Source organism: Neofelis nebulosa, chromosome 1 (assembly GCF_028018385.1).
Source record: "Neofelis nebulosa isolate mNeoNeb1 chromosome 1, mNeoNeb1.pri, whole genome shotgun sequence".
Classification (NCBI taxonomy): domain Eukaryota; kingdom Metazoa; phylum Chordata; class Mammalia; order Carnivora; family Felidae; genus Neofelis; species Neofelis nebulosa.
In genome coordinates, this window is record NC_080782.1 from 123,442,365 (window position 1) to 123,468,582 (window position 26,218).

At 40.7% G+C, this 26,218-nt stretch overlaps 3 protein-coding genes across 5 annotated transcripts in view; all 3 read right to left on the reverse strand.

Annotated features, from left to right (window-relative positions):
* LOC131514361 (protocadherin alpha-7-like) overlaps window positions 1–4,389 on the reverse strand; it is a 127,795-nt gene extending 123,406 nt beyond the window's left edge. Inside the window, 2 exon segments of the mRNA XM_058734275.1 lie at window positions 1,993–2,114; window positions 2,116–4,389. Coding sequence (XP_058590258.1) covers window positions 2,037–2,114; window positions 2,116–4,389 — 2,352 coding nt within the window. The 3' untranslated portion in view covers window positions 1,993–2,036.
* LOC131514297 (protocadherin alpha-C2) overlaps window positions 1–26,218 on the reverse strand; it is a 193,215-nt gene that overhangs the window by 156,347 nt on the left and 10,650 nt on the right. The window contains exon 1 of one of the 3 annotated variants that reach the window (XM_058734214.1): window positions 17,835–20,352. The exons of 1 other annotated variant lie outside the window; for it this stretch is intronic. In XM_058734214.1, coding sequence (XP_058590197.1) covers window positions 17,835–20,189 — 2,355 coding nt within the window. In that variant the 5' untranslated portion in view covers window positions 20,190–20,352. Of the gene's footprint in view, window positions 1–11,736; window positions 14,348–17,834; window positions 20,353–26,218 lie in introns of those variants that run through there. One more of the 3 variants, XM_058734171.1, reaches the window with a different exon arrangement.
* The window catches only part of LOC131514355 (protocadherin alpha-1-like), a 169,278-nt gene that overhangs the window by 123,416 nt on the left and 19,644 nt on the right, over window positions 1–26,218 (reverse strand).

Genomic DNA, 26,218 nt, shown 5'->3' on the forward strand with positions numbered 1-26,218 from the left:
CATTTTGAACTTCTCAGCTGTTTCAAAACCTAACCTCCCTGGATCCCAGTGTGTGCATGCTTCCTGATGATCCAAAAGATAAATTCATTGCTAGATGTTCACTGATCTTCTGAAAATTTGCACATGATGATAGCCCATATTAAAGAGAAAATAAATATTAATATAAAGGATGAAATTACCAATTATATGAATACAGCTATCAATAATAAAGAATAAAATTTATAATTATAGAAAACATAGTAAATAATAAATAATACTAGCTCTAAGAGACTAAAGGAGTGGGGAGTTAGATTTCTAGCACTCCTTGATCCATATAATCCATATAACATATAATCAAATACCTGAGCCCAATTCAAGTGACATATGGAACCTGAAAAAAAGTGCAAGGACAGAGATATTTGAAGGTATAAGTCTAGATCTAAGGCGAGTTATCCTGATAGACGTAGACAAGATTGATTACAGGAGCTCAGAGAATACTCAAGTTTGGAAATAAACATGATGAAAAGAAAACAGATCACTTTGTAACATATAACAAACATGTCCTCTATAAGGGAAAAGAAAAAAATGCTGAAATGTATTATTTAAATTAATTTCACTTGCACTTTCATTGTTATATTGTGGCTCTATTCTCAAAGGTACTCTGATTTTGCTCTGAGTTTTTTTTTAAGTTCATTTATTTATTTTGAGAGAGAAGAGAAAGCATGCATGAGCAGGGGAAGGGCAGAGAGAGAGGGAGAGAGAATCCCAAGCAGGCTCCATGCTGTTAGTGCAGAGCCTGGGGAGGGGCTCCAACTCACAAACCATGAGATCATAACCTGAGCGAAAACCAAGAGCTGGACGCTTAACAACTGAGCCACCCAGGTTCCCCACTCTGCTGAGTTTTTAATTAAGGAGTACCTTGTAAAATATCTAACACAATAAAAACACCACAATATAAAAATAAGTCACATAACAAAAATGCTACATAAATATAAAGGAAGTTTCTAAAATATAAATTAGAAAATAAAAGCTTGGACTAAAGACCCAGTGTGAAGAACCACCACAATTCAGGAAATATAAGTTTAACATGTAATAAGTTTAAAGGTGTACAATCTCATCTCCAGATTTCTGTCTTTCAGAATATTGAGAGGGAAAGTAAATCATCCTCTCCACTGATGGAGTAACTTTTTAAGTTACAGACTATGAATTTCAAGAGAATTCAGAGTGTAGAACTTAGATATATCTCTAATGCTCAAACATATACTAACAAAATTTTTAGTAAAAAGGAGAAAGTCATTTGAAGAAAGAAAGTACATGTCAGGAAGTATTTTCTCCAATATCAGATAAAATATCAATGTCAAGCATAAAGAAACATATTTTACACAAGTTGGAAGGAGTGTTACATTTCTAACATTTGGTGTTTGATTCCTAAAGCAAAGTAACTGATTTCTAGGGTACACTGAAATTTACTCATTGACGTAAACACTGAGTAGTGCTGACCAACCATGTTTCCAGTCTCCATCCAGAGGAAAGTAAAAAACTACAAAGTTAACAAGGTAACAGCTACTACATATTTCTGCTTATGGGTTTCTTATAAACAACAGAATTATACTAAAATATCATGCATACTTTAGAAATGAATAAATGACAGAGTGATGCTGAAGTATACTTAATGTGTAGCAATTAAATTGTTTTTCAACTGATACTTCTCAGGCAGAGAGGTAGCCTGGCTATAGAAATTCAATACAACCCCATAACAGATTTTAAATAAAACTGATTCAGCACCCAATAAATACCTACTCAATGTATGGTTTTTAGTGATTCTCAATTAGAAATTAGAAAATTGAAACTCAAAGTCAGGTATAAAAGTACTCACTTCTGAAAAACAAGAAAATATTGACAGATCTCTATAATAACTGGGTAAAACTATTTAAGTACCGTCTGAGGTAACGAGAATATTTTTCAGGCTTCAAATATAAATCTATAAATAAATAAAATATTTGAACAACCGACCTTTCCAGAAGACTCCAAAGAAGCTTGTGGATCTTCTGTCGGATTCAGAGATCCAGGACACGGGGGAAGGCTGGGGCTGAAGGCCATGAGGTCGGTCTTGGGCGGACCCTCCCCAGAGCACACCCTCTGCCGCCTCTGCTGCGAGTACGACCAGCTCCCCACCGCGCTGGAACACACCAGCGTGGGCTTCCCCGGCCCGCACGCGCCCTCGCTGGGCGGCGCCGAGCACCGCAGCGCCACGTACAGCAGCAGCGTGAGCACCAACAGGCTGGACACCGCGCAGATGGCGATGATCAGGTACACGTTGACATCCACCAGCGCCGTCTCCGCGCCGGCGGCGCCCGCCAACACCCGCGACGAGGCCTTGGGCGCCTGGCCGCTCTCCACCAGCGACAGCAGCACGGTGGCCGTGGCCGTCAGCGCCGGCTCGCCGTGGTCCCTCACCAGCACCAGCAGGCGCTGGCGCGGCGAGTCCGCCTCGTCCAGGCTGCGCGTCGTGCTGATCTCGCCCGTGTACAGCGCCACGCGGAACGGGCTGCGCGCGCCACCCGCCGCCGGCTGCAGCTCGTACGACAGCCACGCGTTGTAGCCCGAGTCGGCGTCCACCGCGCGCACCTTCGCCACCACGTGGCCCGCGCCCACCGACCGCCACACCAGCTCGCTCACCGCGCCGCCCGCGCCGCCCGCCCCAGGCAGCGGCAGCAGCGCGGGCGCGTTGTCGTTCTCGTCCAGCACGAACACCTGCAGCGTCACGTTGCTGCCCAGCGGAGGCACGCCCGCGTCGCGCGCGCTCACTTGGAACTGCAGCAGCTCCAGCTCCTCGTGGTCCAGCGGCTGCAGCGCGTACACCTTGCCGCTCTCCGCGTGCACCGACACGTAGCTCGACAGCGCACGCTCGCCCACCCGCCGCTCCACCAGCGAGTAGGACACCAGCGCGTTCTCCTGCGCGTCCGCGTCCCGCGCGGACACCGTGAAGATGTGGCAGCCGGGAGGGTTGTTCTCCTTCACGAACACCGTGTACTCGGCCTGCGCGAATGTCGGCGCGTTGTCGTTCACGTCGGCCACTTCCACGGACACGCTGGCCGTGGCCGACAGCGAAGGCGCGCCCCCGTCCCGTGCTGTCACTACTAGAGCATAGTCCGACACGCTCTCGCGGTCCAGGGCGCTGTCCAGCACCAGCGAATAGTAATTCTTGAAGGTGGACACCAGCTTGAAGGGGACATGGGGCGACAGTGTGCAGGTCACCTGGCCATTAGCTCCAGAATCTCGGTCAGACACACTGATCAAGGTGATGACTGTGCCCCGCTGAGCATTCTCTGAGATAGGGAGAGACAGGGAAGTAACAGCCAACTCTGGAGCATTATCATTAGCATCCAAAACTTGCACAAGAACTGTACAGTGACCAGCTAGTGGTAGATAGCCTTTATCGATCGCTTCTACTCGAATTTTGTAGGTTTTACATTCTTCAAAATCGATATGTCCTATTGCTATAATTTCTCCATTTATGGCATCCATGTAGAATTTAGATTTTATATCTGGGGAAACGTCACTAGAGAATGAGTAAATAATATCCCCATTCATGCCGTCATCCAAATCTGAGGCATTAAGTTTAATTACCAATGTTCCATTGGGAACATTTTCTGGTAATTTCACCGCATAGAGTGTTCTGTCGAAAACTGGTGCGTTGTCATTGGCATCCAGCACTTTGATGAGTAACTGAACAGTGCCAGTCAGCTCAGGTTTGCCTCTATCAGTGGCTGTGAGCAATAAATGAAGTTCCGGAGATTCTTCCCTGTCTAAAGATTTCCGTAATACAAGACCAAGAGGTTTTTCCTGTTCGCCATTGGTTGGTACGTCCAGAGAGAAAAACTCGTTGGGGCTCAGTTTGTAAGTCAACAGAGCGTTCTCCTCGATATCTGCATCGGAAGCGTCCTCTAGTGGAAACCTAGAGTCAAGCATCCTGGATTCGGCTATAAACAGATTCTTTTTTGTCTCCGGGAATACGGGCGGGTTGTCGTTAATGTCCTTCACCTCCACTTCCACATGGAAAACCTGCAGCGGCCTGTCCACGATCACCTCCAGGTGGATGCTGCATTCCGCGCTCCGCCCACACAGCTCCTCGCGGTCGATCCGAGAATTCACAAACAAAATACCATTCTGCAGGTTTACCTCCAGAAGGTCCCCGTGGCCTTTGGAAGCCACTCGGAAAAGGCGCGGCACCAGCTCCGCCAGCTCCAGCCCCAAGTCCTGCGCGATGCGGCCCACGAAGGTGCCGTGTTTGGCCTCCTCCGGGACTGAGTAGTGGACCTGGCCGCTCCCGCTTTCCCAGGCTGTGAGGATTATAAAAAACAGCAGTAGATGCTGGTGCCCCCGGTCGCCTCGATTCGAGTACACCATTTCAAATTAATTGGGATTTTAAAATTATTCAAATCGGCGTAACTTATCTCAATATTTGGAGGAATCTTACCCCTTCGTTACTATCCTGATGTGCTCTCCATTGTTCAACATCCGCATAGAAAAACACAGTGGAGAATCTTTCTAATATGAAAACGGAGGACTTCGTTTTGTCTTGAATGAGAGAATTTCGCGGTAAAGAGCGACATCATGTGGTCAAATAGTAAGTACGAACTATAATTATCAGTTTTATTAATAAATGTTAAATTTTATTTTAACCTGATTTTTTTCCTTCAGTTTTGTTAAAGCGTAGAACAACACTTCTCATGTTTGCTGAAAGCATTAAGAGACTTAACTTCTGAATATTTAGTGTGACCATAACTGTGGTCTCCTTATGCCTTGAAAATACGTTTTCCCAGTTTTAAAATAAAAATAAAATGAATCATGTCAGGAGCAGTAAATTTTAAAATATTTTGTTTATATAAAGTTCAGACAACTTCATTTCTTAGATTTCTGTTAAGAAAATTCTTGGTATCTCTAGGGACCCAAGATCTCAAGTATTTACGAGTGGAAGAAAAACTTAGAAGAGGTATTTGTTTGTAGGAAGCAAGGAATATAAGCAACTAATTCATATACTTTTCTTGAGAAAACACAATAATAGAGGATTAGTGGGGTCTTTGAAGAGAAATCATTTGTATTAAGTGAATTTTGCATGGAGAAAGTATCTTGAATTTCTCTTTTCATCAGAATTTATATACTCCATTCCAAAAGTTCATGGTTCTTATCTCTTTATTCTTTCCATTCTTTCTAAGTCCCAGATTTTATGAATGTCCACCTGTTTTTACAGTCTCCAATTTAATTGAGATTATTTCATAACATAAATTTATTTCATCACATAATGTTAGTATTCATCTGTCATACTTAGAGCAATCCTTCGATCAAGCTTGGGGTGTTTTATCATTTTCAGTTTTACTTAATAGAGCAAATTCTCATGAGTATTTTATTCCCATGTTCCCAATTGCAAGTAGAATAATTATTACACCTGTATTGCTTTCCAATTTTGATCTGCCTGAGATTTTTCCAATCTGCATGTTTTTAATTAGCACAAAAGTGGACAATAAAACCACAGAGGCATACCATTTATGTAGTAACACTAAATAAGAGCAGGTACAAATTTTAAAACCACATTTCTCATAATTAATTGTCTTTAATAGCATTTAGTCATATAATTTATAGTGGCATAGGTTTATAAAAAATGTTTAAGACTGGTTGGTTGGAAATCGTAGTCTTAACTTAGATTTCCTTTTAAAATGGAGAATAGGGGAGCTAGTTATAAGTTAAAGAATATTTCAGGATGATATGTTGACTATAAACTCAAAAGGTATACTAATAACAATTCTATAAACAGCAACTATGAATATAATTTAGCTAAGCCTACTCATTCACATTTTTAAAGCGTCCTCATTTCTTTAAAGTTAAGTACTATAAATGGTTCTTGAAAGTCTGCTGTGGACATTACATATTAGTCCAACTAGGTGTGGGCCTGAGGGGTGAATTTATGTGACCATACAAATCAGAGTCTAATTTAGAGTTAAAAAAATCAAACTACATTACAAAAAAGTTACAGTCATGGGTAACATAATCAGTTACTCAGATAATACAGCTTCCAAAGCTCAAATCATCCTTGTGACCCTCCTTTCTTTGACTTACACATACCTTTCTTTTAAATAAGCAAGAAATATAAATGTTCACTAAAATTCTGAAACTCACAACACTTGGAAGCAAGAATATGCAATGGAAAAAAATACAGTCTCTTCAACAAATGATGTTGGAAAAAGCAGACAGCTCATGCAAAAGAATGAAAATGGACCACTTTCTTACACCATATACAAAAATAAACTCAAAATGGATTAAGGACCTAAATGTGAGAGCTGAAATCATAAAAATCATAGAAATGAGCACTTGCAGTAATTTCTCTGACATTGGCCATAACAACATCTTTCTAGATGTGTCACCTGAGGCAAGGTAAATAAAAGCAAAAATAAACTATTGGGACCTCATTAAAATAAAAAGCTTTTGCACAGCAAAGGAAACAGGCAACAAAACTAAAAGACAACCAACTGAATGGGAGGAGATATTTCCAAATGACATATCTGATAAAGGGTTAGTATCCAAAATGTATAAAGAACTTATACAACTCAACACTCAAAAACCAAATAATCCAATTAAAAATGGGCAGAAAATATGAATAGACATTTCTCCAAAGAAAACATACAGATGGCCAAAAGACACATGAAAAGATGTCCAACATTCACTCATCAGCAGGGAAACGCTAGTCAAAACCATAATGAGGTATCACCTCATACCTATCAGAATGGCTAAAATTAAAAAAAAACAAAAAGGCAACAAGTATTGGTGACGATATGGAGAAAATGGAACCCTCATGCACTTTTGGTAGGGATGCAAACTGGTGTGGACACTATCGAAGACAATATGGAAGTTCATAAAAAATTTAAAAATAGAATTATCATATGGTCCATTTATTACTCTACTGAGTATCTACCCAAAGAATATGAAAACACTAAGTTGAAGGGATATATGCACCCCTGTTTACTGCAGCATTATTTACAACAGCCAAATTATGGAAGCAGCCCATTTCCATTGATAGATGAGTGGCTAAAGAAGAGATGGTATATATATATATACAATGGAATATTATTTAGCCATAAAAAGAATGAAATCCTGCCATTTGCAAATATATGGATAGATCTAGAGAGTATAATGCTAAGTAAAATAAATCAGTCAGAGAAATACAAATACCATATGATTTCATTCATATGTGGAATTTAAGAAACAAAACAAATGAATAAAGGGGGAAAATGAGACAAACAAACAAACAAAAAAACAGACTCTTAACTAAGAGAAGATGGTTACCAGAGGGGAAGTGGGTGGGAAGAAGGGTGAAATAGGTAAAGGGGATTAAGAGTACACTTACCTTAAAGGAGGGTACTATATCATAATGAAGGAGACAATCCAAGAAGATCTAACAATTGTAAATATTTATGCACCCAACGTGAAAGCACCCAAATATGTAAAATAATTAATAACAAATATAAGGGAACTAATTGATAATAATGCAATAACAGTAGACTTTACCACCCCACTTATATCAATGGACAGATCATTTAAACAGAAAATAAACAAGGAAACTGGCTTTAAATGACACATTGTACCAGATGGACTTAACTGTTATATTCAGAACATTCCATCCTAAAGCAGTAGAATTCACATTCTTCTGGAGTGCACATGGAACATTCTCCAGAATAGATCACTTACTAGGTCACAAATCAGGCCTCAACAAATATAAAAAGACTGAAATCACACCATGCACCTTTTCTAACCAGAACACTATGAAACTAGAAGTCAACCACAAGAAAAATTTGGAAAGACCACAAATACAGGGAGGTTAAACATCATGATGATACACATTGAATGGGTCAACCAGGAAATCAAAGAAGAGATTTTTAAAAATACATAGAAACAAACGATGGTCCAAAACCTTGGCGATGCAGCAAAAGCTGTCCTAAGAAAAAAGGTATATAGCAATACAGGGTTACCTTAAGAAACAAGAAAAAATCTCAAATAAACAGCCTGAACTTACACCTAAGGGAGCTAGAGGAAGAACAATAAATGAAGCCTAAAGCCAACTGATGGAGGGAAATAGGAGAGATTAGAGCAGAAATAAATGATATACAAACTTAAAAAAAGAGAAAAACAATAGAACAGATCAATGAAACCAGAAGCTGGTTCTTTGAAAACATTAATAAAATTCATAAACTTCTAGGCAGACTTATCAGAAAGAAAAGAGAAAGGACCCAAAATTTTAAAAGTCACAAAGAGAGAGGAGAAATAACAACCAACACCACATAAATACAAACAATTATAAGAGAATATTATGAAAAACTATATGACAATAAATTGGACAAGCTGAAAGAGATGGATAAACTTCTAGAAACATATAATTACCAAAACTGAAATAGGAAGAAACAGAAAACTTGAACAGACCTATTTGTGAAATGGCAAAGAAATGGAATCAGTAATCAAAAAACTCCCAAGAAACAAAAGTCCAGGGCCAGATGACTTCAAGGCAAATTCTACCAAACATTTAAAGAAGAATTAATAGGGGTGAGTGGGTGGCTCAGTCAGTTAAGTGTCCAACTTCAGCTCAGGTCATGATCTCACAGTTCATGAGTTCAGTTCCACACTGGGCTCTGTGCTGACAGCTTGGAGCCTGGAGCCTTCTTCAGATTCTGTCTCCCTCTCTCTCTGCCCCTCCCCTACTCACACTGTGTGTGTGTCTCTCTCTCTCTTTCAAAAATAAGTAAATATTTAAAAAAAAACAGATGGGAATGCAAAAGTTTAAAAAAAAAAAAGAAGAGTTAATACCTATTCTTCTCAAACTATTTGAAAAAACGGAAAGGGAAAGAAAACTTCCAAACTTATTCTATGAGGCTGAATCCAACAATACATTAAAAAAAAAAATCATTCACCATGATCAAGCGGGATTTATTCCTAGGTTGCAAGGTGGTTCAATATTTACAAATCAATCAATGTAATACACCCCAAAAATAAATAAGAACCATATGATCCTTTCAGTAGATGCAGAAAAAGCATTTGACAAAGCACAAAATCCATTCATGATAAAAACTCTCAACAAAGTAGGTTTAGAGGGAACATACCTCAACATAATAAAGGCCATATGTTAAAAACCCACAGCTAATATTCTCAGTGAGGAAAAACTGACAGATTTTCCTCTACAGTCATGAAAAAGATAAGGATGTTCACTCTCACTACTGTTATTTAACATAGTACTGGAAGTCCCAGCCACAGCAACCAGACAACAAAAAGAAATAAAAGGCATCCAAATCAGCAAGGAAGAAGTCAAACTTTGACTATTTGCAGATGACATGATACCCTATGTAGGAAACCTGAAAGACTCCACCAAAAAACTGTTAGAACTTATACACAAATTCAGTAAGGTCACAAGACACAAAATTAACGTGCAGAAATCTGTTGCATTTCTATACACCAATAATGAAATAGCAGAAAGAGAAATTAAGGAATCAATCTCATTCACACTTACACCAAAACCAATAAGATGCCTAGGAATAAACCTAACCAAAGGGGTAAAATACCTTTACTGTGAAAACTATAAAACACTTGTGAAAGAAATTGACGATGACACAAAGAAATGGAAAGACATTCCCTGCTCATGGATTCAAAGAACAAATATTGTTAAAATGTCAAAACTACCCAGTGCAATCTACACATACAATGCAATCCCTATCAAAATATCAGCAGCATTTTTCATAGAGCAGGAACAAATAATCCAAAAATTTACATTTAGGTCACAAAAGACCCTGAAGAGCCAAAGCAACCTTGAAAAATAAAACCAAAGCTGGAGGCATCACATCTCTGGACTTCAAGTTATATTCCAAAGCTGTAGTGATCAAGACAGTATGGTACTGGTACAAAAATAGACACAGAGATCAACAGAACAGAATAGAAAACCCAGAAATGAACCCACAACTAAATGGTCAATTAATCTTTGACAAAGAAGAAAATAATATCCAAGGGAAAAAAGACAGTCTCTTCAACAAATGGTGTTGGGAAAACCGGATGATAACATGCAAAAGAACAAATTGGACCACTTTCTTACACAAAATAATACACAAAAATAAATTCAAAGTAGATTAAAGACCTAAATGATAGACCTGAAACCATGAAAATCCTAGAGGAGAACACAAGTAGTAACCTTTTTGACATGACCAATAGCAACTTCTTTCTAGGTATGTCAACTGAGGCAAGGGAAACAAAAGCAAAAATAAACCATTGGAACTTCATCAAAATAAAAACTTCTGCTAAGTGAAGGAATCGGTCAACAAAGTAAAAGGCAACCTGCAGAATGGGGAATATATTTGTAAATGACATACCTAATAAAGGGTTGATATCCAAATATAGGAAGTACTTATAAAACTCAACACCCCAAGATGAATAATCTGATTTAAAATGGGCAGAAGACATGAATAGACATTTTTCCAAAATAGACATCCATATGGACCAAAGACAAAAGAAAAGATGCTCAATATCACTCACAGTCAGGGAAATACAAATAAAACTATAATGAGATATCATGGCATACATAGCTACAATCAAAAACACAAGAAACCATGGGTGTTGACAAGGATGTGAAGAAAGGGGAACCCTCCTACACTGCTGGTGAGAATGCAAACTGGTGCAGCCATTCTGCAAAACAGTATGGAGATTCCTCCAAAAGTTCAAAATAGAACTACCCTATAATCCAGCAATTGCACTACTAGGTATTTACCAAAGAATACAAAAATAATAATTCAAAGGGATACATGCACACTGATGTTTACAGCAGCATTATCTACAATAGCCAAAGTATTGAAACAGCCCAAGTGTCCTTCAACTGATGAATGGATAAAGAAAATGTGGTACATAGATTCACGATGGAATATTACTCAGCCGTAAAAAGAATGAAATCTTGCCATTTGCAACAAGGTGGATGGAGCGAGAGTATTATGCTAAGAAAAATAAGTCAGAGAAAGACCAATATGATATGATTTCATTCATAAGTGCAATTTAAGAAACAAAACAAAGAGAAAAGGGGAAAAAAGAAAGAAGCAAATCAAGAAATAGACCCTTAACTATACAGAGCAAACTGATGTTTACCATAGGGTTAAATAGATGATAGGGATTAAGGAGTGCACTTGTGATGAGCATCCGGTATTGTATGAAAATATTGAATCACTAAGTTGTACACCTGAAACTAATGTAACTCTGTATGTTAACTAACTGGAATTTAAATTAAAAAAAATTTTTAAAGAAATAGCTCTCCTTGAAAAGCAACTCACCAAATAAAATTCAAAATAAGAGATTTTTCAAAATTTACTTTTTCAAGAGATTTGCAGTGCCTGAGGAATGCATATTTTATATGAATTTACTTGCTCAAAGTGCAAATTCCCTTGAATTTCTCTTTCTACACTATTTGGACCAAACACAAAGAAATGAAAATTCTACAGAATTAATTAGAAAAAAATGTTTATCACAATTAAAAGAAACACCACAAATAGAAAGTCTGGTTCCAGTGTAAATTAAGACCAGTAACAAACCACATAGATTACAATAGTTAACCAAAAAATGAACAGATGTATTTTAAGTAAATGTATTCCAATTTTTAAAAATTGGAAAACATAAAAAATTCTTGGGAAACAATTTAACATTTCAAGTATATATTAAATGTTAATTATGAAAATTCAGACTTACCTTGGCACAATGATCATCATTTAAATCCTGATGTTGGCTCGTATCACCCACTAATGGACAGGGTGGATGGCCAGGGCTGAAAGCCATGAGGTCGGTCTTGGGCGGACCCTCCCCAGAGCACACCCTCTGCCGCCTCTGCTGCGAGTACGACCAGCTCCCCACCGCGCTGGAACACACCAGCGTGGGCTTCCCCGGCCCGCACGCGCCCTCGCTGGGCGGCGCCGAGCACCGCAGCGCCACGTACAGCAGCAGCGTGAGCACCAACAGGCTGGACACCGCGCAGATGGCGATGATCAGGTACACGTTGACATCCACCAGCGCCGTCTCCGCGCCGGCGGCGCCCGCCAACACCCGCGACGAGGCCTTGGGCGCCTGGCCGCTCTCCACCAGCGACAGCAGCACGGTGGCCGTGGCCGTCAGCGCCGGCTCGCCGTGGTCCCTCACCAGCACCAGCAGGCGCTGGCGCGGCGAGTCCGCCTCGTCCAGGCTGCGCGTCGTGCTGATCTCGCCCGTGTACAGCGCCACGCGGAACGGGCTGCGCGCGCCACCCGCCGCCGGCTGCAGCTCGTACGACAGCCACGCGTTGTAGCCCGAGTCGGCGTCCACCGCGCGCACCTTCGCCACCACGTGGCCCGCGCCCACCGACCGCCACACCAGCTCGCTCACCGCGCCGCCCGCGCCGCCCGCCCCAGGCAGCGGCAGCAGCGCGGGCGCGTTGTCGTTCTCGTCCAGCACGAACACCTGCAGCGTCACGTTGCTGCCCAGCGGAGGCACGCCCGCGTCGCGCGCGCTCACTTGGAACTGCAGCAGCTCCAGCTCCTCGTGGTCCAGCGGCTGCAGCGCGTACACCTTGCCGCTCTCCGCGTGCACCGACACGTAGCTCGACAGCGCACGCTCGCCCACCCGCCGCTCCACCAGCGAGTAGGACACCAGCGCGTTCTCCTGCGCGTCCGCGTCCCGCGCGGACACCGTGAAGATGTGGCAGCCGGGAGGGTTGTTCTCCTTCACGAACACCGTGTACTCGGCCTGCGCGAATGTCGGCGCGTTGTCGTTCACGTCGGCCACATCCACGGACACGCTGGCCGTGGCCGACAGCGAAGGCGAGCCCCCGTCCCGTGCTGTCACTACTAGAGCATAGTCCGACACGTTCTCGCGGTCCAGGGCGCTGTCCAGGACCAGCGAATAGTAATTCTTGAAGGTGGACACCAGCTTGAAGGGGACATGGGGTGTCAGAAAGCAGGTCACCTGGCCGTTGGCACCGGAGTCGAGATCTGACACGCTAATGAGGGCAATCACGGTACCTAATTGAGCGTCCTCTCGGACAGGTAAGGATAAAGAAGTCAATGCAATCTGAGGGACATTATCATTTTCATCCAAAACCTTCAATAAAACGGTGCAATGACCAGCCATGGGTGGGTGGCCTTTGTCCGTCGCGTCAATACGAATTTTGTATAAATTTACTTTTTCAAAATCTAAATTCCCTCTAATTACTATTTCTCCAGTATTTGGATCTATTTTAAACTGGTCGCTAACCATGGTTGGAACGAGACTATTAAAAGAGTATGAAATCTCCCCATTCACTCCTTCATCCCGATCAGAAGCATTAAGTCTGATTACTATTGTTCCGTTAGCCGAGTTTTCGAATATTCTTACTTCATATTCAGTCTGTTCGAAACCGGGAGCATTGTCATTCACGTCCAGCACAGTGACCAGCAGCTGAATGGTGCCTGTGAGTTCAGGTTTGCCTCCGTCAGTGGCTGTCAGAAATAAGTTATGTTCGGGAGCTTCCTCTCTGTCCAAGGATTTCTTTAATACGAGCCCAATTTGTGTATTGTCATCACTGTTTGTTTTCACATCTAGGGAGAAGTATTCGCTGGAACTGAGTCTATAGGTTAAAAGAGAATTTGAGCCAACATCCGCATCTGACGCGCCCTCTAGTGGAAACAGAGAATCTGGCAGCCTTGATTCGTAAATCAGCACTCTTTGTTCCTTTAAACGAAACACAGGCGGGTTGTCATTAATGTCCTTCACCACCACTTCCACATGGAAAACCTGCAGCGGCCTGTCCACGATCACCTCCAGGTGGATGCTGCACTCCGCGTTTCGCCCACACAGTTCCTCGCGGTCGATCCGAGAATTCACAAACAAAATACCATTCTGCAGATTTACCTCGAGAAGATCCCCGCGGCCTTTGGACTCCACTCGGAAAAGGCGCGGCACCAGCTCCGCCAGCTCCAGCCCCAGGTCCTGGGCGATGCGGCCCACGAAGGTGCCATGTTTAGCCTCCTCCGGGACCGAGTACTGAACCTGGCAGCTGCCCTCCTCCCAGGCTACTAGCAGCAGAAGCGAGAGCAGCAGACACCGAGATCCCAGTGGGCCTTCCAGGGTAATAACCATGTCAAATACTTGTTTTATTTCCATCAGAAGATCTTGCCTCGTCATTAAGATGAAATGTATGATCCGACTCTGTTAATCCAATTCTGCGCCTGCCATCACTCAGCGCTTGTGGAACCAAGCAGTAACAGGAGGAATGAATTTTGAATACTGTAACAACTAGATTAACTTCATGGTAGACAGCGACATCATGCGACTACAAAGGGTAAGAAATGAATTCACATAACTTCGCTACGCTATAGTCCTTTAAATTAAAAAAAAATCTTATTTTGCCTTAATTTAATAGTAAATCTCCTTATGTTTGTAATTTTCAGAGCCATTTTCATCTCGTCTGACTTCTTTTATGAATTTAGACTAGGGTAAGGGATCAGATAATTCATAAACAACTTTCTCCCAATAATTTAATTACTGTTATCAACCAGGTTAGAAAATTTGTGATCTGAAGTAAGCCTGGGAATTAGAAGTGCAAACTATCCTAATCTCTTTATGTAGAGAAGAAACTTGTGCATATTCTTCTGTTACAGGATATGTTATTATATTTTGCTATGGGAAAAGAATGTCATTTTAAACTAACAAATTTTATCCACATTTAAAAAATCTTATAGATTGCAGTCCATTATTTCTTTTTTCAGTAAATATCAAATACTACTAAGACTGTTTCTTTTACTTAATAATGGAAGATGGGGGCGCCTGGGTGGCTCAATGGGTTAAGCGTCAGACTTCAGCTCAGGTCATGATCTTGCAGTTCGTGAGTTTGAGCCCCGCATTGGGCTCTGTACTGACAGCTCAGAGCCTGGAGCCTGCTTCTGATTCTGTCTCCCTCTCTCTCTGCTCCTCCCCTGCTCATGCTCTCTCTCTCTCTCTCAAAAATAAATAAACATTAAAAAAAATTTAATGATGGAAGATGAAAATTTTAGTGCATATTCTTTCCATTTCTAAATTTCCCTGCAGCTTATATTAGGCCTCCCCTTCAAAAAATTTTCCTTAACATACTTGATTCTTGCAAATTCTAGTGGAATATCTACCCATAGTTCTTTGCTGCTCTGATCCTTCAGCTACTCCTAAATGAGTTCATCCTTTTCTCTCAATCTTAACTTTGTATATGCTTTCCTTTAAGTGTCCTCATCCATTTCCAATGTTTCAAATAAGACTTTTTTTTAAAATTTTTTTCAACGTTTTTTATTTATTTTTGGGACAGAGAGAGACAGAGCATGAACGGGGGAGGGGCAGAGAGAGAGGGAGACACAGAATCGGAAACAGGCTCCAGGCTCCGAGCCATCAGCCCAAAGCCTGACGCGGGGCTGGAACTCACGGACCGCGAGATCGTGACCTGGCTGAAGTCGGACGCTTAACCGACTACACCACCCAGGCGCCCCTCAAATAAGACTTTTATTGAAGTTATTCCCAAACCCACATCTTCCTTCCCTCTTTCTATGGTTCTCATTGACATTTTTACCTATGCATGGAGATGACTCTCAGAAAATAATTTGATTACACTTTGAAGATTATGAAGAGACATCATTAACAACCCCCAAATTCAAACCCTTGAAATTCTCATTTTGATTTAATGCAGTGAACATTGTACATGTCACCTGTATGAATTTTTTATCAGTCCTCATCCCTTACTTGCCCTATTCAAAGTCTGTCAACAGTCCATCTGTCTTTTCTTTCACATACTACCATATTTATTTTCATGAGTACAGTTAAAGGTAGAAATTCCATGACATTAGAATAACTTCTACACGACCTGAGATGGGATCAAAACCAACATTCCCAGTTTTATTTTTGACTACTCTCCAATGTGAATTCTATTTTGCAGACGAAATAGATCACCTCCTTGTCTTCTTCCTCAGTGCAACCTTTGTTCAAAGTGTTTCTAAAATTACCTCTCTCTTTACCTATAAAAATGTTATCCTGATATCAAAGTCAAGCCCAAATGTAAATTTTACCATGAATTCATCTGTAATGTTATCAGCTGGAGATGATTAAACTCTTCCTCAAAATGAGAAAATGAGAGTCACAAAAGGATTTGTCAAATGGACACATACCACCACCCATGCTCCAAAATTCTCATATACTTGCAAAATCCTCACAGACTACTGTAATACCAAGATGAGAAGCTTCATCTTAAACTAATTAACCTAGATCTATCTAATACTCCCTATCGCTGAATTTCTATTGCTTTTAGTGTGGGTACACAAACAGTTCATATGCTAACAAATAATAACATCCAAATGAAAATTTCCTTTGCTTCCAGGAAATTAGCCTTGAGAAAATATATATTAGCTTTCAGTCTTATTGTTGAAGGTTTTCTAGAGCAGTTAAGATTTTTCATTAATTTTGCTGTAAGTCAAGAGTCCCTCTGAATAACAACTTTAAAACTAGCTAATTAGGGGCGCCTGGGTAGATCAGTTGGTTAAGTGTCTGGCTTAGGCTCAGGTCATGATCTCAGAGTTCGTGGGTTCAGACCCCACATCAGGCTCTGTGCTGACAAACTCAGAGCCTTGAACCTGCTTTGGATTCTGAGTCTCCCTCTCTCTCTGCTCCTCCCCTGCTCATGCTCTGTCTCTCTTTCAAAAATAAACATTAAAAAATTGAATTAGCTAATTAAAGTTAAGGGGTGCCTGGGTGGCTCAGTCAACTAAGTGTCCCACTCTTGATGTCAGTTCAGGTCGCGATCCCAGGGTCCTGGGATTGAGCCCCATGTCAGGCTCTGTGCTGAGTGTGGAGCCTGCTAAAGATTCTCACTCTCTCCCTCTCCCCCGCTTTTGTGCTCTCTCTCTAAAATAAAAGAATTAAAACTTTTTAAATTTAGAAATATTCAAGGAGGTATACTGAGTGACTTGATACAGAAGTTGGAAGGGAAACATTTTAAACCACTATAAACCATATAAGTATATTTCATATTCAAAAATAAATGAAGCCTCTAAAGTTAAAAAATTATTCATAAATATCAAATTCATCATAAGTATGTGAAAGCCAACCATTTAGAGAAACCTGAAAAGAATCATTCAGTATACAAATATTACTTAAAAAGGAAGTTAAGGGGTGCCTGGCTCAGTCAGTTAAGCATCCAACTTCGGCTCAGGTCTCCATCTCACAGTCGCCAGTTTGAGCCCCATGCCAGGCTCTGTTCAGACAGTTCAGAGCCTGGAGCCTGCTTGGGATTCTGTGTCTCCCTCTCTCTCTGCCTACCCCTCCACTCATGCTCTATCTCTCTCAAAAAATAAAATAAACATTAAAAAATAAATAATTTTAAAAGAAACACTTCACTGTAAAAAAAATTAACTGTCATAATAGGAGACTTTGAAAATAAATAACTCTACCAAATATGTCATACAAGTATCTTCCTACATTTCCTAAAGATTGAAAATTAAAATATTTATTAAATATTTAATTTTGGAAACACTTTCTATTGTGCAACGAACACTAGTCCATTAACTCCAACTTTTAAAACCTAAAAAAGGGGAGGTATGTTACTGAAATAAATCCATTAGTGCAAAGCGATTATATGCAACAAACTAAAATGAATTCTAACCATAACCAATTTTAAGTAAATGAATTAATACCAATTCAGAATTTACATCTAAATGATGAGACAATAATAAAATGTAAAACCATAATTTAAAATAAAAAGATGGAAGGAAATATTAAATATTAAAGACTTAACGAAAATTTTTGTGAATAATATTTTTGAGACTCACGATGTCTGCAGAGCCGGGACCTTGAGGTAGGCTGGGGCTGAAAGCCATGAGGTCGGTCTTGGGCGGACCCTCCCCAGAGCACACCCTCTGCCGCCTCTGCTGCGAGTACGACCAGCTCCCCACCGCGCTGGAACACACCAGCGTGGGCTTCCCCGGCCCGCACGCGCCCTCGCTGGGCGGCGCCGAGCACCGCAGCGCCACGTACAGCAGCAGCGTGAGCACCAACAGGCTGGACACCGCGCAGATGGCGATGATCAGGTACACGTTGACATCCACCAGCGCCGTCTCCGCGCCGGCGGCGCCCGCCAACACCCGCGACGAGGCCTTGGGCGCCTGGCCGCTCTCCACCAGCGACAGCAGCACGGTGGCCGTGGCCGTCAGCGCCGGCTCGCCGTGGTCCCTCACCAGCACCAGCAGGCGCTGGCGCGGCGAGTCCGCCTCGTCCAGGCTGCGCGTCGTGCTGATCTCGCCCGTGTACAGCGCCACGCGGAACGGGCTGCGCGCGCCACCCGCCGCCGGCTGCAGCTCGTACGACAGCCACGCGTTGTAGCCCGAGTCGGCGTCCACCGCGCGCACCTTCGCCACCACGTGGCCCGCGCCCACCGACCGCCACACCAGCTCGCTCACCGCGCCGCCCGCGCCGCCCGCCCCAGGCAGCGGCAGCAGCGCGGGCGCGTTGTCGTTCTCGTCCAGCACGAACACCTGCAGCGTCACGTTGCTGCCCAGCGGAGGCACGCCCGCGTCGCGCGCGCTCACTTGGAACTGCAGCAGCTCCAGCTCCTCGTGGTCCAGCGGCTGCAGCGCGTACACCTTGCCGCTCTCCGCGTGCACCGACACGTAGCTCGACAGCGCACGCTCGCCCACCCGCCGCTCCACCAGCGAGTAGGACACCAGCGCGTTCTCCTGCGCGTCCGCGTCCCGCGCGGACACCGTGAAGATGTGGCAGCCGGGAGGGTTGTTCTCCTTCACGAACACCGTGTACTCGGCCTGCGCGAATGTCGGCGCGTTGTCGTTCACGTCGGCCACTTCCACGGACATGCTGGCCGTGGCCGACAGCGAAGGCGAGCCCCCGTCCCGTGCGGTCACCAGCAGCTCATAGTTCGCCACGCTCTCGCGGTCCAGGGCGCTGTCCAGCACCAGCGAATAGTAATTCTTGAAGGTGGACACCAGTTTGAAGGGAACATGGGGTGACAGTGTGCAGGTCACCTGCCCATTGGGACCTGAGTCGCGATCGGACAGACTGATCAGGGCAATGACGGTCCCCAGTGAAGCGTCTTCTTGAACAGGCAGAGATATGGAAGTTATGACCATCTCTGGGGTATTATCATTCTCATCCAGAAGTTTTACTATAACTTTGCAGTGTCCAGTTAATGGGAATGAACTTCTATCTACAGCATCAATATTAATTTCATATAAATTACAGTCTTCATAATCCAGTTCTCCCTTAACTGTTATTTCCCCACTATTTGAATCGATTATAAATTTAGATCTGACGTTATCAAGAACAAGATTACTAAAAAGGTACACTATTTCCTTATTAATGCCGTCATCTGCATCTGAGGCATTCAGTTTAATAACTAATGTCCCATTCGGTGCATTTTCTAATAATCTTATATTATAAACTGATTTATCAAATTTTGGGGCATTATCATTCGCATCCAATACACTGATCAATAATTGAACTGTACCTGTTAGTTCAGGTTTTCCTCCATCAACTGCAGTCAGTAATAAAAGATGTTCTTGGGTTTCTTCTCTATCTAATGCTTTCTTCAATACTAGCTCTAAAATGTTTGTTTCTTCTTCGTTTGTTTTAACATCCAAGTCAAAATATTCATTAGGATTTAATTTGTATTTCAATTCTGCGTTTGCTCCGACATCCATATCAGATGCGCCCTCTAGCGGAAACCGGGAATCTACTATTCTTGACTCTAAAATAAATAATCTTTGTTCCCGACGCAAGAACCTGGGCGGGTTGTCGTTAATGTCCTTAACCTCCACTTCCACATGGAAAACCTGCAGTGGTCTGTCCACGATCACCTCCAGGTGGATGCTGCACTCCGCGTTCCGCCCACACAGCTCCTCCCGGTCGATCCGAGAATTCACAAACAAAATGCCATTCTGCAGATTTACTTCCAGAAGGTCTCTATAACCTTTGGACGACACTCGGAAAAGGCGTGGCACTAGCTCCACTAGCTCGAGCCCCAGGTCCTGGGCGATGCGGCCCACGAAGGTGCCGTGTTTGACCTCCTCCGGGATTGAGTAGTGGACGTGGCCACTCCCTGCCTCCAAGGCTGTAAGAAGCAGAAGCAAGAGCAGCAGGCGCCGGGAACCTGGACTCCTCTGAGAATATACCATCGCAAATTCGTTGCAATTTTCAAATGTCTATTGCACTACCACACGATAGCTTTTGGAAACATAATTTCCAATTTGCTATAATTTTTTATTTGCTCACCTTTTCAGCTTCAGCATCAGAGCAAAAAATGGAGTGGCCTTTTTCCTTTCTGTCTAAGGAAAATAAACTCACTGTATTCCTTTTTCGGGGGAAAAAAAAAAAAAACACCACCACCAAACTTGCGGTTTCCAGCGCCATCATGTGGACGGAAGGGTGAGCTTTTACTTTGTTATGCTTTGTTTCCATTCGTTAAATATTTCCAAATTTCAATGACTCTTAGGAATTCTTTATTTTCCTTCTCTCTAATCAAAATGTATCATTAATGTTACAATAAAGGGTATCAGTTTTCATTAAAATATTGCAAAATCCATTCTACTTTAATCATGCCACACCAATATTTACTAGAGTAATTTGTATTGGTCTATTCTTTATAGAATTCCTAACTAACTTTAAAAGCTTTAGTTTTTCATTTATTTGCATATTTAAATATATCTTGTGAAATTTCTTGAGTGTTTCCTATTATTTTGATGGGATGTTTGTAACTACTTCTACATTACTCATAAAACATTTATATTCCTATTTGCAGTATTTAATATTGACTTGTTGTTATATTCAAAGTAACAAGCTATTTGAATAGCATTCTTGTCTGAGTTCCCTTTTGGAAGTCTGATATTCAAATTGCTAAAAATCCATTTCTTTAATTTCTCTATATATCACCTACTTTTAACTGCTGACTAAAAAAAAATCATAATTTGGAGATTTGCATTTTCTAGAGGCCAAAATCATAGCATGACTTGGTCAACATCTTGACACCATTTTTTGAATTAGATGCATCTAGGCAGCATTTCTTCAGCTTGCATTCCTGATAAGCCACAGTTGATACAAATTGTGAAAGCACATATCTTTGCTTTTATGCAGCAAATCAAACTACTAATATTGTTTGTGGATACACTACTCCATAAAATGTGTAGGTTCCAGTAAAAATTAAAAGATAGAAATCACATTATTAACTGGACTAACTCTATGTTAATTTCATCTCTTTTTAATCATCCAGTTCATCTGCTGCATGATACCACTTGGACTTACTTATAAATATGGTCAGAAAGAAATGTCCCAAAAGAAAATGTCACCAATTTTTTCCACTGAAAAAGTATTTAAACTTCTGCTTGTATATATACTCCCTAGAATTCCATAAATATTAAAAAATACGCCTTACCTATGAAGACATAGGGTCCAGGGGATCAATAATTCTATTATTTGATCCTTGTATATATAAAGCATAAACCCCAAATTTGTTCCTTAGGTTTGGTTTAAGTGATATATGAGACTTGAAGTATTATTTTTGGGTCAAAGTATAAAGCAAATGTGGAAAAGTGTAATACAAAAAATAGAAGATAAATAAGAATGTAGTAGAAAATACAAAGTCATTTGAAATACACTTGCTTCCCAGTGTTCAAAGTAGTAAAGATATAGGCCAATGTTACTGGATACAGTTCTTATATAATATTTAACAGTACATTTACCATTCCCTTTAGTTTTTCAAAAGTTCTTATTCTCTCTACTAACATGGCTTTTCTCTCAGTCCTCAGATCACCCAAACACTAAAGAAATTTCAATTTTCAAGATTACTTATCTGTTCCTGATAATGATAATTTGAAAACAGTTTAATATACAAAAGTAAAAAACCAAAAAAAAAAACAAGTATGTTGAAAATATCATGTTAAGGTTGATTTACCTTCTATTATAGAACCGTGACTGATGTGAAACTCCAAAAATATATTATAAATAGATTTACTTTTGAAAAAAGTAAATGTCAAGTATTTAACAGCCAAACTGACAGTGTGATGTTAACTATGTATGCATGGTAATTTATAGAGTATTTTCAGTATATATTTAAATATTTTGAAAGTATACACAAAGGAAAAAATGGCATCAACAGTATCATATGCTTCTTTTAGTTTGTGATTTTTTTCATATAGAAATTTCAGGGGAAAACAAGACACTTGACATCCATCTTCACATCTGTTCAAAAATACTAAGTTTTTGGATTATTGCCTTGCATTTGTCTTTCAATACTCATCTCTTTCGGGTGGTTAAGTTCTCAATAGTTATAGACTCTCTGCTCTTAATTCCATAGACAACACCACAGGTAAAGAAAATTCTTTAGATCTTTTTCCAAACCATTATTTCAATCAAATATTATAGGTTACCTTATTAACTGATCCTTTCATTTGCTAGTTTCTCTAAAAATTTTAGTTATATTTAAACCTTGATACAGAAAGAAAACTCCTTCCTTGACAATGAATTTAGGTTAAGAAAACCAGATAGAGTTTTGAGGTATCTCTACTTAATATAATGGGAAGCATTCAGGAAGATGTTACACTAGAAAATTTAATTTTGCATTGGAGTCTAGATGTCATTCATTACCTACAAAACTCCAGAATAGAGGCACCTGGGTGGCTCAGTCAGTTAAGGGTCCGACTTAGGCTCAGGTCATGATCTCAAGGCTGGTGAGTTCAAGCCCTGCATCAGGCTCTGTGCTGACAGCTCAGAGCCGGGGAGCCCACTTAGTATTCTGTGTCTTCCTCTCTCTCTGCCCCTCCCCCACTCATGCTCTGTCCCTCTCTCCTTCAAAAATAAACACTAAAAATTATGGAAAGAGCCTAAATGTCCATCAACTGATGAATGGATAAAGAAATTGTGGTTTATATACACAATGGAATACTACATGGCAATGAGAAAAAATGAAATATGGCCTTTTGTAGCAACGTGGATGGAACTGGAGAGTGTGATGCTAAGTGAAATAAGCCATACAGAGAAAGACAGATACCATATGGTTTCACTCTTATGTGGATCCTGAGAAACGTAACAGAAACCCATGGGGGAGGGGAAGGGAAAAAAAAAAAAAAAAAGAGGTTAGAGTGGGAGAGAGCCAAAGCATAAGAGACTGTTAAAAACTGAGAACAAACTGAGGGTTGATGGGGGGTGGGAGGGAGGGCAGGGTGGGTGATGGGTATTGAGGGGGGCACCTTTTGGGATGAGCACTGGGTGTTGTATGGAAACCAATTTGACAGTAAATTTCATATATTAAAAAATAAAGAAAGAAAGAAAGAAAAAAAAATAAACACTAAAAAAATCCACCAGAATAAAATTTTATTAAGCTATATTTCTCTGCTATTTGTAAAAGTTTACAAAAGTCTACCACACTGCCCAAAAATAACACATGAAGTTGAAGCAGTCTTTTACAGATTTATAAATAATTTATGCTGCTGCACCAAATTTGACAAAAAATTTAATTACTAAAAATTATTCTAGGGGCACCTGAGTGGTTCAGTCAGTTAAGAGTCTGACTTTGGCTCAGGTCATGATCTCATGGGTTCAAGACATCAAGTTCCATGTTGGCCTCTGCCTTGACAGTGTGGAGTTTTCTTGGGATTCTCTCTTTTCCTCCCTCTCAATCCCTCCCCCACACTCACTCTCACTCTTTCTCTCTCTCTCAAAATAAGCATTAAAAAAAACAAAAACAAAACAAACCACACCATACATCCACATGTGCCATTATTAAACAGAATAAAATTTAACTTAAAGCTGATATGTATCATGATTACCAACGTCAATAGCTAAAAATAAATCTAGTGAAATATGTAAAGGACCTCTATACAGAAAATTGTGAAATATTAAGAAACATACAGATTATTTAGATAAATAGACCATGCTCATGAATTGACTCATTTTTGTAAAGATATCAACGTGCTTCACATTTCTAAATAGACTTAAGGTAATCCAAATAAAAACCTCACCAAATGGTTCTTATGCAATTTATATACAAATTTAGGTGGAAATGGAAGAGGTAACATGGCATTGATGTAAAAAAATGTTTTTAAGTCAAAAAAATTAGAACAGGGGCGCCTGGGTGGCTCAGTTGGTTGAGCGACCGACTTCGGCTCAGGTCATGATCTCACGGTTTGTGAGTTCAAGCCCCGCGTCGGGCTCTGTGCTGCCAGCTCAGAGCCTGGAACCTGTTTCGGATTCTGTGTCTCCCTCTCTCTGACCCTCCCCCACTCATGCTCTGTCTCTCTCTGCCTCAGAAATAAATAAACATTAAAAAAAATTTTTTTAAATAGAACAAAAAAGATCATACCCATATAATGGATATTTTATCAAAACGTGGAATTCATTTTTAAGAAATGGTGCTGTTTCAGTTGAATGTCATTGGGGAAAATTAATCTTGACCCCCTATGTCACAAAAGACAAAAAAAATTCAAAAAAGGATGTATATCTTATGTGAACAATGAAACAAAACATACCAAAGAAATTATCTACATGACATAGAATAAAAATGAAAAGATTGATAAATTGAACTTAACTGAAATTTAAAATTTCTATTCACCGAAAGATAAAATAATGAAGAGGGGAAGAATGAAAAAGCAAGAAAGTTGTTATATCCAGAATATACAAAATTTTCAAAAAGCAAGCGAAAATGCAACACAATAGAAAAACAGGCAGAGACTCAAACAGCAATTGTATACATAAGATATAAAATGGCCAATAATAATACAAACAGGTGCTCACCTCATTTATAAATCAGGAAACATAACATGGAAATACTAAACACACCCAGCAAAATAGCAACTACATAGACAATCTGACAATGCCCAATTAGGGAGATGATGTAGAGCAATACACTGTTAGCATAGTGTAAATGAATAAAAAACATTTGGGAAACCTGTTTTGTATATTAAAGATGAATATATGCAAATATTTTATGTTCTAATTTCAATTCTGTGTACATGGGCACTGAAAATATTTTTTAAGTTTATTTATTTATTTTGAGAGAGAGAGAGCACAAGCAGGTGAGGGGCAGAGAGGACAGAATTCCAAGCAGGCTCCGTGAGGATGCGGAGCTCAAACCCATGAACCGTAAAATCATGACCTGAGCCAAGATCCAGAGTCAGTCGCTCAACTGAGTGAGCCACCCAGGCACCCCAAAATTTTGGAATATATTTATGATAGCATTATTTGAAGCAGACATAAAGGAGAAACAATTCAAAATGCTCAACAATGGGAAAATTACTCATAATATAGTCATAAACTACTGGAGAGAAAACAAATTAAATGAACTCCAACTACACACAGCAATATGGATGATTCCAGAGAATGATGAATGATAAATATGAAGAACACACAAACACAGGCACACACATAAAACATTTTGTGCAATTATATTTAGATAAAGCACAGGATCAACGAAACCAAGAGTTGGTTTTTTGAAAAAATAAACAAAATTGACAAACCTCTAGCCAGGCTTCTCAAAAAGAAAAGGGAGATGACGCAAATAGATAAAATCATGAATGAAAATGGAATTATTACAACCAATCCCTCAGAGATACAAACAATTATCAGGGAATATTATGAAAAATTATATGCCAACAAATTGGACAACCTGGAAGAAATGCACAAATTCCTAAACACCCACACTCTTCCAAAACTCAATCAGGAGGAAATAGAAAGCTTGAACAGACCCATAACCAGCGAAGAAATTGAATTGGTTATCAAAAATCTCCCAACAAATAAGAGTCCAGGACCAGATGGCTTCCCAGGGGAGTTCTACCAGACATTTAAAGCAGAGATAAGGGGCGCCTGGGTGGCGCAGTTGGTTAAGCGTCCGACTTCAGCCAGGTCACGATCTCGCGGTCCGTGAGTTCCAGCCCCGCGTCAGGCTCTGGGCTGATGGCTCAGAGCCTGGAGCCTGTTTCCGATTCTGTGTCTCCCTCTCTCTCTGCCCCTCCCCCGTTCATGCTCTGTCTCTCTCTGTCCCAAAAATAAATAAAAAACGTTGAAAAAAAATTAAAAAAAATAAATAAAGCAGAGATAATACCTATCCTTCTCAAGCTATTCCAAGAAATAGAAAGGGAAGGAAAACTTCCAGACTCATTCTATGAAGCCAGTATTACTTTGATTCCTAAACCAGACAGAGACCCAGTAAAAAAAA